Source organism: Rattus norvegicus, chromosome 5, assembly GCF_021556685.1.
Source record: "Rattus norvegicus strain SHRSP/BbbUtx chromosome 5, alternate assembly SHRSP_T2T, whole genome shotgun sequence".
Classification (NCBI taxonomy): Eukaryota; Metazoa; Chordata; class Mammalia; order Rodentia; family Muridae; genus Rattus; species Rattus norvegicus.
This window is the reverse complement of record NC_141538.1, coordinates 63,816,956-63,830,159: the sequence shown is the minus strand read 5'-3', so window position 1 is coordinate 63,830,159 and position 13,204 is coordinate 63,816,956. Positions and strand designations below refer to the sequence as shown.

Sequence of the window (13,204 nt, the reverse complement as noted above, 5' to 3'; positions counted from 1 at the left end):
AAAAAGAAAGAAAAAGAGAGAGGTCTGGAGAGTTGGAAAGTGATGGCACACACCTTTAATCCCACTACTTGGAAGCAGAGGCAGGTGGGTCTCTGTGAGTTCAAGGACGGCCTGGTCTACAGAAAAGCGTTCCAAGACAAACAAGGCTATATACACAGAGAAACCCTGTCTGGAAAAACAAAGAGAAGACTAAACAGAGCTCAGACTGAAGAGTGCAGTTTAAAAACTAAAAAGTGGGGCTGGAAAGATGGCTCAGTGGTTAAGAGCACCGACTGCTCTTCCCGAGGTCCTGAGTTCAAATCCCAGCAACCACGTGGTGGCTCACAACCATCTGTAATGAGCTCTGATGCCCTCTTCTGGTGTGCATGAAGACAGCTACAGTGCACTCATATATAATAAATAAATAAAATATAAAGAAAAAAAAACCCAAAAAACTAAAAAGGGATAACCATGCCGCAGACTGACCACGTTCCTGACTTGTAAAGTTATTTGAATACACATTCACTATCACACACACTGGATCCTAAAGACTGAATGAGTGTTCACATCTTCATCAGTCCTTTAAAGGTAGAAGCTGCCAGTTCTGCTGAGTTACCCCTTTCTGGGGGGAATGGTTTAAAACTAAAGGAATATAATCTCAGCATTTTGGGTGGCTAAGACCAGCTCAAGATAGGGACAGCCAAGGCTATACTGTGGGCCTGGGCTATATATAGGTAGACAATGTCTCAACAACAACAAAAGAAAACACTGAATGGAAAATACTGGATGACTCATTTTTCCCAGGGATAAAATCTTGACGAAGAGCATATAACGGGTCATGAGGATGCTAAGAAAGAAAAGTTAACGGACAGATTCTGACAACAACCCAAGCCTAAGAAGCAGAAGTGGGGGCGGGGTACTTGATGAGGCACGCCGTGCTGAAGTCCCGGTAAACATCTAAGGGTGACAGGACCACTCACTGGCTTGAGGTCCCTGTGGGCATAGCCCTGGCTGTGCACATATGCAACTGCAGACAGGATCTGGCGGAAGATGACTCGGGTCTCCTCTTCCGACAGGCGATCCTGGGAGATGATGTAGTCAAACAGCTCTCCTCCTGGACAGTACTTAAACAACAAGAGTCTCATTTACACACATTATAGAAATCACTTCCCAGGAATGGAAAGTAAAACCATAGCAAACTCAATATTAGTTTAACGTCAAAGGCAAGGGAACTGAGTGAATGAACTGCACTCTCAGGATCCAACAACACAGTAATTATTCCAGAATTCGAACAGCAATTCTTCCCTTGAATAGTTTTAGTACCAATAAACAGAAGTTAAACCAACTATCACTGTGATTTTAAAAAGCTCACTCTGGGCCTGATATTTTTATAGCAAAGTACTAAAACTCATTTTCAACTTAAATTCACATTTAATATAGTAATCTAAAGTTAAAAATGAAAAGCAGGAGTAATTATTGTTTCTCCAGTAATTATTGCTGGTCATTGTCCAAAGACCACTGATTTTTAATCTCCCTAAAAAGAGCCCATTAGGGGTTCATGCTGAACAAGCATGAGGACCTAAGTTCAGATCCCCAAGCACCCACATAAAAGCCTGCGGTTGGCAACGCAAATCTGTAATCCCAGCACAGAGTCAGAGATAAGCAGCTCCTGGGGCTCCTTGGCCAGCCAGTCTAACCAAACAGTGAGAGATCTGGTCTTAACAAGCAAGGGAAAGAACAAGATAGAAGGACGCTTTGAGTTTCCACATGCATGTGTGCAAGCGTGCATTCCCACAAGCACACAGATGTCTGACACACAATCATACACTGATCTACAGGAGAAAAAGTAATTAAGAAAAAGGGCTTACAAAGCCCCCTCGTCAGGATTTATACAGTTAATGATTGATAAGGGAGGGAGAAACATTTTCTTCAGGGATACAGCCATTAATAAGGTAGCCATGCTCTTGTACGCAACCCTCAAAAAAAGAGAACAGTGGGTTATCAAAAAAAAAAAAAAAAAAGACATAGAAGTAGAAGTGGGGCTAGTTGAGAAGAAGGGACCCAGGGTGATAACAAGAATATAATAAGAGATAGTCAAATATGGTCAAAAACACATTATATAGAAAGCTGGTGGGGCTGGGGATTTAGCTCAGTGGTAGAGCGCTTACCTAGGAAGCGCAAGGCCCTGGGTTCGGTCCCCAGCTCCGAAAAAAAGAACCAAAAAAAAAAAAAAAAAAAGAAAGCTGGTGAGATGGTTGGGCTGCTCTCACAGAGGACCCAAGTTCATTTCTCAGCATCCATATGGCAGCTGACAGCTTCTATTACTCCAGCCCCAGGGGACCCAACACCCTCTGTGGTTTCACCAGGCACCAGACACACAAATGGTGCACAGACAGACATGCAGGCAAAATATTCATAAACATAAAATCTATTTCATACATAAAAATATGTATTAAATGTCACAATAGAACACAATATGTATAATTAATATATACTAATAAAAGGCACAAAAAGGGCCAGCAAGATAGCTTTCATCCCAGGAACCCACATAAAGGTAAAAGAAAAGAACAAAAAAGCAGTGAACTTTATTACCCTAACACGACCTCGAATCACCTGGGAGGACAGTCATGGATTGTCTATACAGGACTGGCCTGTGGGTATGTCTATGGGAGGCTGCCATCACTAAGTTCCTTGATGTGGGAAGACCCAGCCCACTATGGGTGGCACTGTTCCCCAGACAGGGTCTTATACTGTGCATAAGACTGGAGAAATCAAACAGCACAGGCAGACAAGCAAGCATTTATTTGTTTCTCTCTACCCGTAGCTACGTTTGTGCTGCTCTGCCTTCCTGTGAACCTGGAACTGAGCTAACCCTTCCTCCCGCCTCAGTTATGTTCTATAAGGATTATTCTATCACGGCCACAGAAATGAAACTAGAACAAACATTTATTCTAATTTTCCAGAATTCTCTCTCAACTACTAAAAAAGCGAACAAGCACTCTTAGTTGTCTGGGGCTCACCACTAACCTCAAGCACCATGAATATTTTGTTCTTTGTCTCTAGCACATGGTAGAGCTGACATATATGCTGATGTCTCAGATTCTTCAGGGCATCAATTTCAGTTTTGACTCGGGGCAAATCGCTCTGTTTGACAAAACATCAGTTCAGACAAGCAACAAACTCTCTGGCAAGTATTCCAAGCAAGCATCAACAACTTTAAACTAGGTAGCTATCACTAGCTTGAAAACAAGCTGCTCGAAAAACAGAAAAGCATTACGAAACTCGCATCCTGAGGAACTTTATAAAAGCAAACTCAGTGTAGGTGTGTCAGTCGACCTGTCAGTGTGCGTGGGTGGAGATTAGCTAGCACACGCTAGGAGCCTCTGGGACTCAGAGAGGACCCACACTGAACACGGGGACACCCCTGAGTCAGCTTGGGCATGGGTGGAATAAAGGAGCACGCCTACTAGCAAAGGCATGCTGTCTCCTAGCTGCCACTGAGGCACATGCTCAAACCATGATGACAGTCAACCTCACCTCAGGCCCAAAGCAATGGATTATTGAACCCAAACCACAAGACAAGACAAAACTCAATCATTCCTCCTTTTAAACTGTTTCCCTCAAGTATTTGCCACAATGATAAAAAGCTACTACACAGTAGAATTCCTGAAAGAATCTCAGACTAGTGTAGAAGGGACCATTCAAATAGAGAAATCACAGAGACGCCATTAGCAGGCCTGGAGGCAATCCTAGCAGTCTGAAGACTTGGGGAAGAGGTTCCAGTCTGAAGACAACCTGGGTTACAAAGTGAGTTATAGGTCAGTCTGGACTAAAGGACAAGAAAGGAGTCTCAATGAAATTAGTTACTTGTAAAAGTACCTCTCATTACTGCTGCTGCTGAGGTCTCACTGTACAGCCCTGACTAGCCTTGACCTAGCTATGTGGGCCAAGCTGACCTTGCACTTGGAGCAATCCTTCTCCTCCTCCTGCCTCTTAAGTGTTGGGATTGGAAGTATGTACCACTATGCCTGGATCCAGATTACATGAAAACCACAGGTCTTTTTGAGTGTGGTATATGTATGTGTGGGGGACATGTATACGTAAATATATACACACGTGTGCAGACACATATAAAGGCCATCTGTCTTCCTTAATCGATACCCATCTATTTTCCAAGAGAGTCTCTCCTTGAACCTGGCATCCACCAATTAGTCTAGACTGTGTACACTGGGATTATGGTTGTACAAAGCCACCATGCTCAACTGTTTCTGGGAGAGCTTAGAGTCCAGACTCATGTTCTCATGCTTACATAGCATACTTACCAACAGCATATCACCACCCAAGGTCTTGCTTTCTTTAGTAAGGTTTGTTGTTATTGTTTTTAATTGTGTGTTTTTGTGTGTGTGTGTGTGTGTGTGTGTGTGTGTGTGTGTGTGTGTGTGATTCCAGATGTCCTCAGAAGCCAGAGGAGCTGGGTGCCCTGAAACTGGAGTTACAGATGCTTGACTCCATGTTCAATGGCTGACATGGATGATGGGAATGGAACCTGGGTCTTCTGGAAGTGCAACAAGTGCTCTTAACTGCTGAGTCATATCTCAAGCCCCCAAATCTTTACATTTGCTGTGCAAGCAGGAGGGCTAGAATTTGAATCCCCAGAAGCCGCGTAAATTCCAGGTAAGTATGGCAGCCTGTTTATAATTCCAGGTTCAGAAGAGAGAGACAGGGTCTCCACAGCAAGCTGTCTAGTGAGGCTAGCTATACCAGCAAGCTCTGGGTTTGACTCAAATACCATGCCTTAGAAAGAATAAAGTGGAAAGCATCAAGGAAGATTCCAATATCAACCTCAGGCCTCTGTACATGTATGGACATACACATGTACACACACCTACATGTGTACCCATACACATGCCATGTATACATACATAGAAAAGGATAAATATATTTCTTAGTAGGATATGATGAACACCAGCAGCCCTAAGACTCATGAAGGTAAAGCAGAAAGATCAATACAGTTGAAGGCCAACTTCAACACAAGGTGAGCCTAAGACAGCAAACCCTAACCCTACCCTAACCCTACCCTAACCCTAACCCAACCCTAACCCTAACCCAACCCTAACCCTAACCCTACCCTAACCCTAACCCAACCCTACTGTATATATGGAAACCTTGACTCAAAGTTAAGTTTTAACGTCATGAGAGATAAATATGACCAACATACTATGACTCATATATAAAATTATCAGTGATCAATATACTATAACTACTATATAAAAAAATTATCAATGGAACCCATTATTTCATACAAGTAAAGTAAAAAAGAATTTCAAACTTACCCCTAGTGCATTCTTATCCATGATTTTTATAGCTACCATTTCTCCAGTGAGGATATGACAGGCAAGTTTGACCTTTGCAAAGCCACCTAAGTATAGAAAATGCAAACGGAGATAAATGAGGGTCCAAGCACAGGTTTTTTAAAAGATTTTTCCTGGAAATTTTCCTTTCTTCTGTCACTTCCACATGCTAGCCAGGACTCCAGATTCTTTTCAGTCCATGTTCTAGACCAGTACTTACCACCTGTGACAAACAATCCTTTCACAGGGGTACTAAGACCATCAGAAAACACAGATATTTAGATGACAATTCCTAACCATAGCAAAATTAAAGTTGTGGAGTATCAACGATAATTTTTTGGTTGAGGAGCACCACAACCCTGTATTAAGGAGTTGCAGCATTAGGAAGGTTAAGAACCACTGTTCTAGATGGATTTTTTCCCCCTACCATGAACAGCAAATATCTGATTTTATACTAAAGAAGTAGGAAAAAATATTCACTCTTTAAAAATATGCTCTACGGAAGCTGGAGAGATGGCTAATAAGTTAACGTGTGTTTGACACTCTTACAGACCACCAGGGTTCAGTTACCGGCACCCACATCAGACAGCTCGCAACTGCCTATTCCTCCAGCCCCAGGGGATCAAACACCCTCTTCTGCTCTCCTCTGCCACCACAGACACAAGGATTACTCACGCACAGATCACACATACATAGTAATAGAAGTAAATCTTTTTAACCATATTCTATGTTTAACGCTGCAATTAAATTTGCTTTATTATGAACATGCTAGAACACAACATAAAGTTATTAAAACTGAAGACAAATTACACAAATCTTCAATGAGCTTTAAAACTACAAATCAATTGTATATTAAAACTGGGTCAGAGGCTGACTAAATACTTCTAGCTATCTGAAAGAGGTTCAAATTAATAACTCAAAAAAAAAGATTCAAATAGTCTCTTCCAAGGTCTTCCGTGCTGTTTTCCCAGGTGGCGTGGAACTTGCAGCACGGAACGTACTTTCTCCAGCATTCCATGTACAACTTGCAGGCAAATCCCTCCCCGCCACTTGCGCGGGGCAGACATACCAATGGCTTCCTTAGGAAGGGGACAGGTGCTGCTGAGAAGTGGCCATGTCTTCTCTGAGCAGGTAGTGCGTGACTGTATACTCATCTGAAACTCACTGACATCATGCCCATTTTACTGTATTACGACTCAGTCTCACTAGCTTCACCCTCAAATTCTAGCCATGCTGCCACCCTCTCCTGACATGGGCTCTCCTGCCTGCCATCGCTTCGACAGCCCTGCTCTCCCCACCCAGGGCCTTCACTCTCAAGCGGCCAGGATGACCCTTTCAAAACATAGGCCATATCGCTCCTTAGCTGAGCACTGTCTCTCCAGTGGCTTCATTTACACTAAAACACACACCACTTTTGTAGTGACCTGTAAGGCTCTTTGAGAGTCTGCCCTTGCTCTGCTCTGCTTTATTAAAGCAGGCAGAGGACCAGGAGAGATGGCGCAGCAGCAAAGGTGACTGACCTGAGTCAGCCCTAGAACCCACATAAAGGTAAAAGGGCATCTACTTCACAAAGCTGTCATTTTATCTCCACACGCATGTTGTGGCATGTTTCCCACATACATCACCCACAGAGACATACACCAGACAAACACACACACAAAATAAAATTCAAACTTTTTAATTATAGGTACAAAACAAAATTTGAGGTACATCAATTATACTAAAAAGCTCATGACTACCCAAATAGACCATACTTTCAATTAATTTACCTGTATTCTGCCTCCAAGAAAAAAAAAATTGACATTTACCTGTCCCAATAGTTTCATATAATTCATAGTATTTAAGGAGCTCGTCATAATCTTTCATAGTCCAGCTGGAAGCTTATTCAAAATCACAACAAGAACCTGTAAAACAGGAGAAAGAGTACGTATCCGATAAGAGGAACATCGGCAGCTCACCGCCCCCCTCTGTGAACACGGATGAGCATAAAGCTAGGGCATATAAATGACCAGAGCACTAACTAGTAAGCAACAGAGCAGGGCGGAGGCGGCCCACACCTTCAGTCCCAGCACCCAGGAGGCAGACGCAGGAGGATCTGACTCCCAGGACAGCCAGGGCTACACAGAGAGATCCTGCCTCAAAAACAACAAAACAAAACAAAAATCAAAACCTGGATTCCTGCCTCACATCATCCACACAAATCAAATTCCGATAAAGAGTTGAACTTACTAAGGTAAGAGTACTTGCCTGTAATGCCCATATTTAAAAGGTAGAAGCAGGAGCTCAAGGTTTTCTTCCTAGACTACACAGCAAGTTCAAGACCAGCCTGGGCTACAGGAGACTATGTCTCAAACCACAAATCCACTTGTTCGGTGGGTAAAGGCACTTGCCACCAAACCTGAAAAGCTGAGTTTAATCCCTAGGACCCCGATGGCAGAAAGACAACTCCCATAGCTGTCATCTAACTTCCACACATGCACTATAGCACACACATACACACACAAACATACACACACACTGCCAAGTTTGAGGCCAGCCTGGTCTACATGAGTTCCAAATCAACTAGGGGGAAAAAAAAACTAAAATGTGAGTCTGTGTATGTTTGTGTATGTGTGCCAGCACACAGAAGCACACACATTCAGAACTTCTGCACAAAGACACCATTAAAGAAGAAAGCGAACCAAGTATGTTTATTGATAGGCATTTTCTCTCCTTTGGTGATGCAAATATAGGCCAGATTAGACCAGATTAAAAGTAGATAAAGGCAGGTTTATTAGGAGGCAGCTCTGGGGTCGGTTCACAGGTGGGGCTCAGTGAACTCACACATGCAGGCTAAAGCAAGGGGGTTTTACAAAGCTTAGGTGAGGAGTGATGACATGCCAGCTAGGAGCTGGGATGGCGTCCATACACGGTCAGAATCTGAGCCCCTGCGTGAGCATTCTTGGGTGGGTTGCCAGAAATAGGGAGACAAGGAGTGATGACACGCAGGAGTTTTCTCCAAGCAGTTGTTTTCTCTGTACGGGCAGGGTTTGGAGGAGGACAGATGGGTTTCCCAGCTTGTGCAGAGAATGAGCAGAGGTTCCAGCCTAACACTGATGCCTGCCTATATTCCCAGCACTGGGGACACCAGAAAAGAAGATTTAAAGTTCCAGAACAGCCTGGGTTACACATAAGACCCTATAATAAAGCAGGAGATGGGGTCAGGTGTTGGGGGAAAAGACTGGACAGGAACTTGGGAGCTAAGAGTGCTTGCGCTGCTCTCTCAGGTTAAGTCCTAAGCACTCATGCTTACGACCACCTGTAACCCCAAATCCAGATGATCCAACACCCTCCTCTGGTCTCTGCAGGCACTAGCATGCTATACACTCATACAGACAAATGTTTTACTTTTTATGTGTCGGTGGGTGTGCAATGCCATTGTGTGTGTGTGAAGGTTCAAGGACAGAGAGACCCAGCAGATTTACATGGGCTCTGAGGCCCGGACTCAGGTACTGCTCACACAGTCAGTGCTAACCCACAGCCACAGCTTACCCATCCAAATTTTAAGGAGCGATTTTTAAGGGAATATGCTAACTCAGAAATCTCTAAATGGCCATTTGCCTGTAGACAACTCTGGGAGTAAAAAACCAAAAGACAAAAAACAAAACTGGAATCAGAAAACTAAGAAATTCCTAGACAAGAAATAATCTAAGTTTGGAGGTCAAGACATGGCCCAGTAACTCCTAAGATCCTGTTCAAAGGAAGGGAGGAGGAAGAGGGAAAGCAAGTAAGGAAATGGAAAAATTTGGGGCTATACATTTGACTGAAGAGCTGTCCGCTATAAGTAGGCTAGCAAGCCCAGCTTGGAGATGCAGGCCTGCAATCCCACCAGTCTTGACTTCTCTCAATAGCCCAGGCAGTTTTGAACTTTCATGCTTCCTGACTAATCCCAACAACAACAACAACAACAACAACAACAACAACACACACACACACACACACACACACACACACACACACACACACACACACACACAGAGGACTCTCTATGGAGTTTTAAACTTCCAGTTCCTAAGGAAAGACTAATTTGCACAAACACTAAATCCTTTTTTTCTGTCTACCCTCTGCCTCAAATCACACCATGTCTTTGAGTAACATCACTACAGGGCTAGATTATATCTTGAAATCCAGGGAAGATCATTTTTGCAACTATTGTGAAAACTAGCTGGGCTGACGTGACATCTTTAGTCCCAGCACTTGGGAGGGAGAGGCAGGCGGATCTGGATCTTTGACTTCAAGGCCAGCCTGATCTACAGAGTGAGTTCCAGGACAACCAGAGGTACACAGAAAACTCTGTCTTAAACCCTCCACCCCCAACCCCCAACTCCTACCCCCCACCTACAAAAAGAAAAAAAGACAGACTAGTGATTAGATCATGTTGTGGGTATAAAGCTGGGTCTAAATAATCTTACACATCCTGTTTACCTTCTAGAAATTGGAATACAGGAAGCAAAAATGTATCTGCGTATTCCTTTGGTTGGTGAAGAAATGGGGCATATGCAATAGAGATCTTTGTGAAGAAATAAGAAACCAGCTAGATACTGGGAGAGTTGTGATTAAACTATCAGATACCGTGGTACATGCCTTTATCCCAGCACTCAGGAAGCAGAGGCAGGTGCATCTCTGTGAGTTCGAGGCCAGCTTGGACTATATGGTGAGTCTTCATAGGAAGGCAAACTGAGGGTATCTTGCTACCAGTGTGGTGTTATTTGAGCTATGCTATCACTTACTACAAAATACATTAACTTGTCTCTCATGCTCATTGAGACACTCATCTGGTCACTTCAAATGCAGAATGGTTTAAGAACTTAGCCTTAGAATACAGTGGAGTGGCATTGCACCCTTCTGTTCCCTTGTGGAGCAATAGAGGTATTCATTCCAAAAAGCATTTAGGGACTGATCTGTCCATCTAATCTGTCATAATAGATAAGCAAAAAGGAGAGAGCCACTGTTTCCACGACAGTCCACGACGTCCACGACAGTGTTTAACAGGGCTTCTCTGATTCTCTCACACCTCATAAGAAACAGAAGCCAAAACATGAACAAAAGTTGGGACTTAAGCCTCCTGCGAAAGCCTCTCTTCCTACTCCACTAACCACAGAAATCCACCTAAGGTGAGACTAGAATACTCACTAACCTCACCATAGTATGAGCTTCCTGCCTTGGAATGCCTTCTCAGAGAAGTTTCCCTGTTTCTCTCCACAACCTTCTTGACAGGAACATTTACTACTATAGCTTCCTGAGCACCCTTACAATATGGGAGTCTCAGGCCACTTGCTTTGAAGAGGTACAAAGCAAAGAAAGATTTGGACTCTAAAAGGGGGGTAATCACACATTTCTCTTTTAACTGGAGTACTCCAGAAAACTGAGTTGAACGAAGTAAAGTACCTCAAAGCCCATCTCTGAACCGCTTTTGCAGAAAATCAAGAGCACTGAAACAGAACTGAAAATTCCCATCTACAGCAGCCTCCAGGGCGTCAAACGCTCTATCAAAATTTATCAATTACCTCGTGAGCCAGGAGTGGGGAGCACTCACGCCTGTATCCCCAGGTCTCAGGAAGCTATGGCAGAAGTATCCAGAACTCAAGGACCACTTTGGCTACAAAGTGAATTCGAGACCAAGATACGTCTCAGAACGAGAGGCAAAACACACACAAACACACACACCACCACCACCATCTGTGAAAGCCAGGCGCACGCACACACACACACACACACACACACACACACACACAGACACACACACACCACTTCCACCACCATCTATGAAGGCTAGGCACGCGCGCGCACGCACACACACACACACACACACACACTCACACCCCACCATCTATGAAGGCCAGGCACAGACACACACCACACCACCACCACCACCACCACCACCACCACCACCACCACCATCTGTGAAGGCCAGGCACAAACACACACACACAGACACCCCACCATCTGGGAAGGCCAGGGTCGAAAAATCTAGACTTTCTCACAGAGAACAGCGCTGATGGGTGCAACCTCAGGGAAGCTCCGTCTCCTAGCCACGCCCCAAAAAGCCCAGAATACCGCCTGAGGGCGGGAGTACTGACCTAAAGGGCAGCGGGCCTGGCAGGACCGAACAGGACAGAGGGTGAAGCAGCCGGCAGCAGAGCCTAGCAAAGCCGGAACAGTCGGTGGGAATCTCTGCAGGATTCAAGTTCCAGCAGTTTCCGCCCGCCAAGGGAATCAAAACTCGCGGGCCGGAAGAGGCGGTGCCCACGGGAGCCCGAGACCCAGTCCAAGGAGGTGGGGCGGGGCCAGGAGAAAACTGGGCAGGGCGATGGTGGGGCGGGTGAGATAGGCTAAAACTTGTGATGGGACGTTAGATGTGTAGGAGGTTGTCAAACGCTCAGGATCAGAGATGGTGAAGACTTCAACATACTGACTGAAGAATTAAGGCCTTGCCTCCTCATTTTTTTTTTAAAGAATATTTTTATTTGGGCTGGAGAGATGGTGCAGTGGTTAAGAGCACTGATCGCTCTTCCAGAGGTCCTGAGTTCAATTCCCAACAACCATATGGTGGCTCATCTGTAATTGGATCTCATGCCCTCTTCTGGTGTGTCTGAGGACAGCTACAGTGTACTCATATAATAATAAATGAATAAATCTTTTTGAAAAAGAACATTTTTATTTTAAAAATACCTTTATTCTTCGACAATTTCATACATGTATATAAAGTATGTTGATAATATCCAATCAAGTCTCCCTTCCTGCTCCCCATACTAACCAAAACCCTCTCTCATCTTCATTTCCTTCTTTAAAATAGTTTGCCTATACTAACTGCAGTGCCTATCTCCACACTGCACAGAAAAATTTTCCAGAAGACATCGATTTGTTAAGTTTTCACATAATCAACTTTCTTATGTTCTCTTTCTTAAGTTCTCATTACATTCATTTATTCGAGTGTGTGTGTGTGTGTTTGGGCACACGTACCACTCTACCCATGTGGCCATTAAAGGACAACTTTCAAGAGTTGGTTCTCTCTTGCCATCTAATAGGTCTAACTAACAGAGTCAAGCTATCCACTTGGCAACAGTTCCCATCACCCACTGATCCATCGTTCCCCTGATCTTTTTCCCCTTCCGGTTTGTGGGAGGACCCTCCCTGGCCTTGACTACTCTAAACAAGAACTCTAACCTTGTGCTGCTTTCCCCCAGCCTGTGCATTTCTTGACTCTTACTAAAATCTGTTGCTATGAGTTATAAAACCTTAGGAACTAAATCAACTATCCATCAAGATGCTAGCAATGTGGTTCACCAGGTGAAGATGTTTGCCACTACCCCTGACAACCCAAAATCAATCCCCAGAAACTCTGATTTCCTCATTCACCACCCCTGCAAACAAATATGTAAATGTTTTTTGAAAAGAAAAAGTCAATGCACCATACACACCCAGTGTGCCAACAGAAGTATTATTCATCATAGCATCCTTGTTGCACCCAGTGGTGAGCTTCATCATTATAGGGACCGGAAAGATGGCTCAGTGGTTAAGAGCACTGACTGCTCTTCCAGAGGTCCTGAGTTCAATTCCCAACACCCACATGGTGGCTCACAACCATCTGTGATGTGATCTGATGCCCTCTTCTGGGGTGTCTGAAGACAGCTACAGTGTACTCATATAAATAAAATAAATAAATCTTTAAAAAATAAATAAAAATAAAACTTATATAGGTTGCGTGAGCTGGATTGTAGGAACAACCCAAACCAGAAAAATATTACGAGTTACAGTTATGGGGAAGAAAAAAATAAAGCATATACGCATACGTGTTTGCATCTTCACCGTTATTTGACACTCAGTAATTAACT

General features: G+C 43.9%; 1 protein-coding gene across 4 annotated transcripts in view; it reads right to left on the bottom strand.

Annotated features, from left to right (window-relative positions):
• Melk (maternal embryonic leucine zipper kinase) overlaps positions 1-11,561 on the bottom strand; it is a 60,256-nt gene extending 48,695 nt beyond the window's left edge. Inside the window, exons 1-6 of one of the 4 annotated variants that reach the window (XM_087549674.1) lie at positions 11,450-11,561; positions 10,877-10,968; positions 7,139-7,234; positions 5,313-5,398; positions 3,007-3,123; positions 960-1,103 (exon numbers count right to left, since the gene is read on the bottom strand). In XM_087549674.1, coding sequence (XP_087405800.1) covers positions 960-1,103; positions 3,007-3,123; positions 5,313-5,398; positions 7,139-7,196 — 405 coding nt within the window. In that variant the 5' untranslated portion in view covers positions 7,197-7,234; positions 10,877-10,968; positions 11,450-11,561. 4 annotated transcript variants of the gene reach the window in all.
• Positions 11,562-13,204: the final 1,643 nt, after the last annotated feature.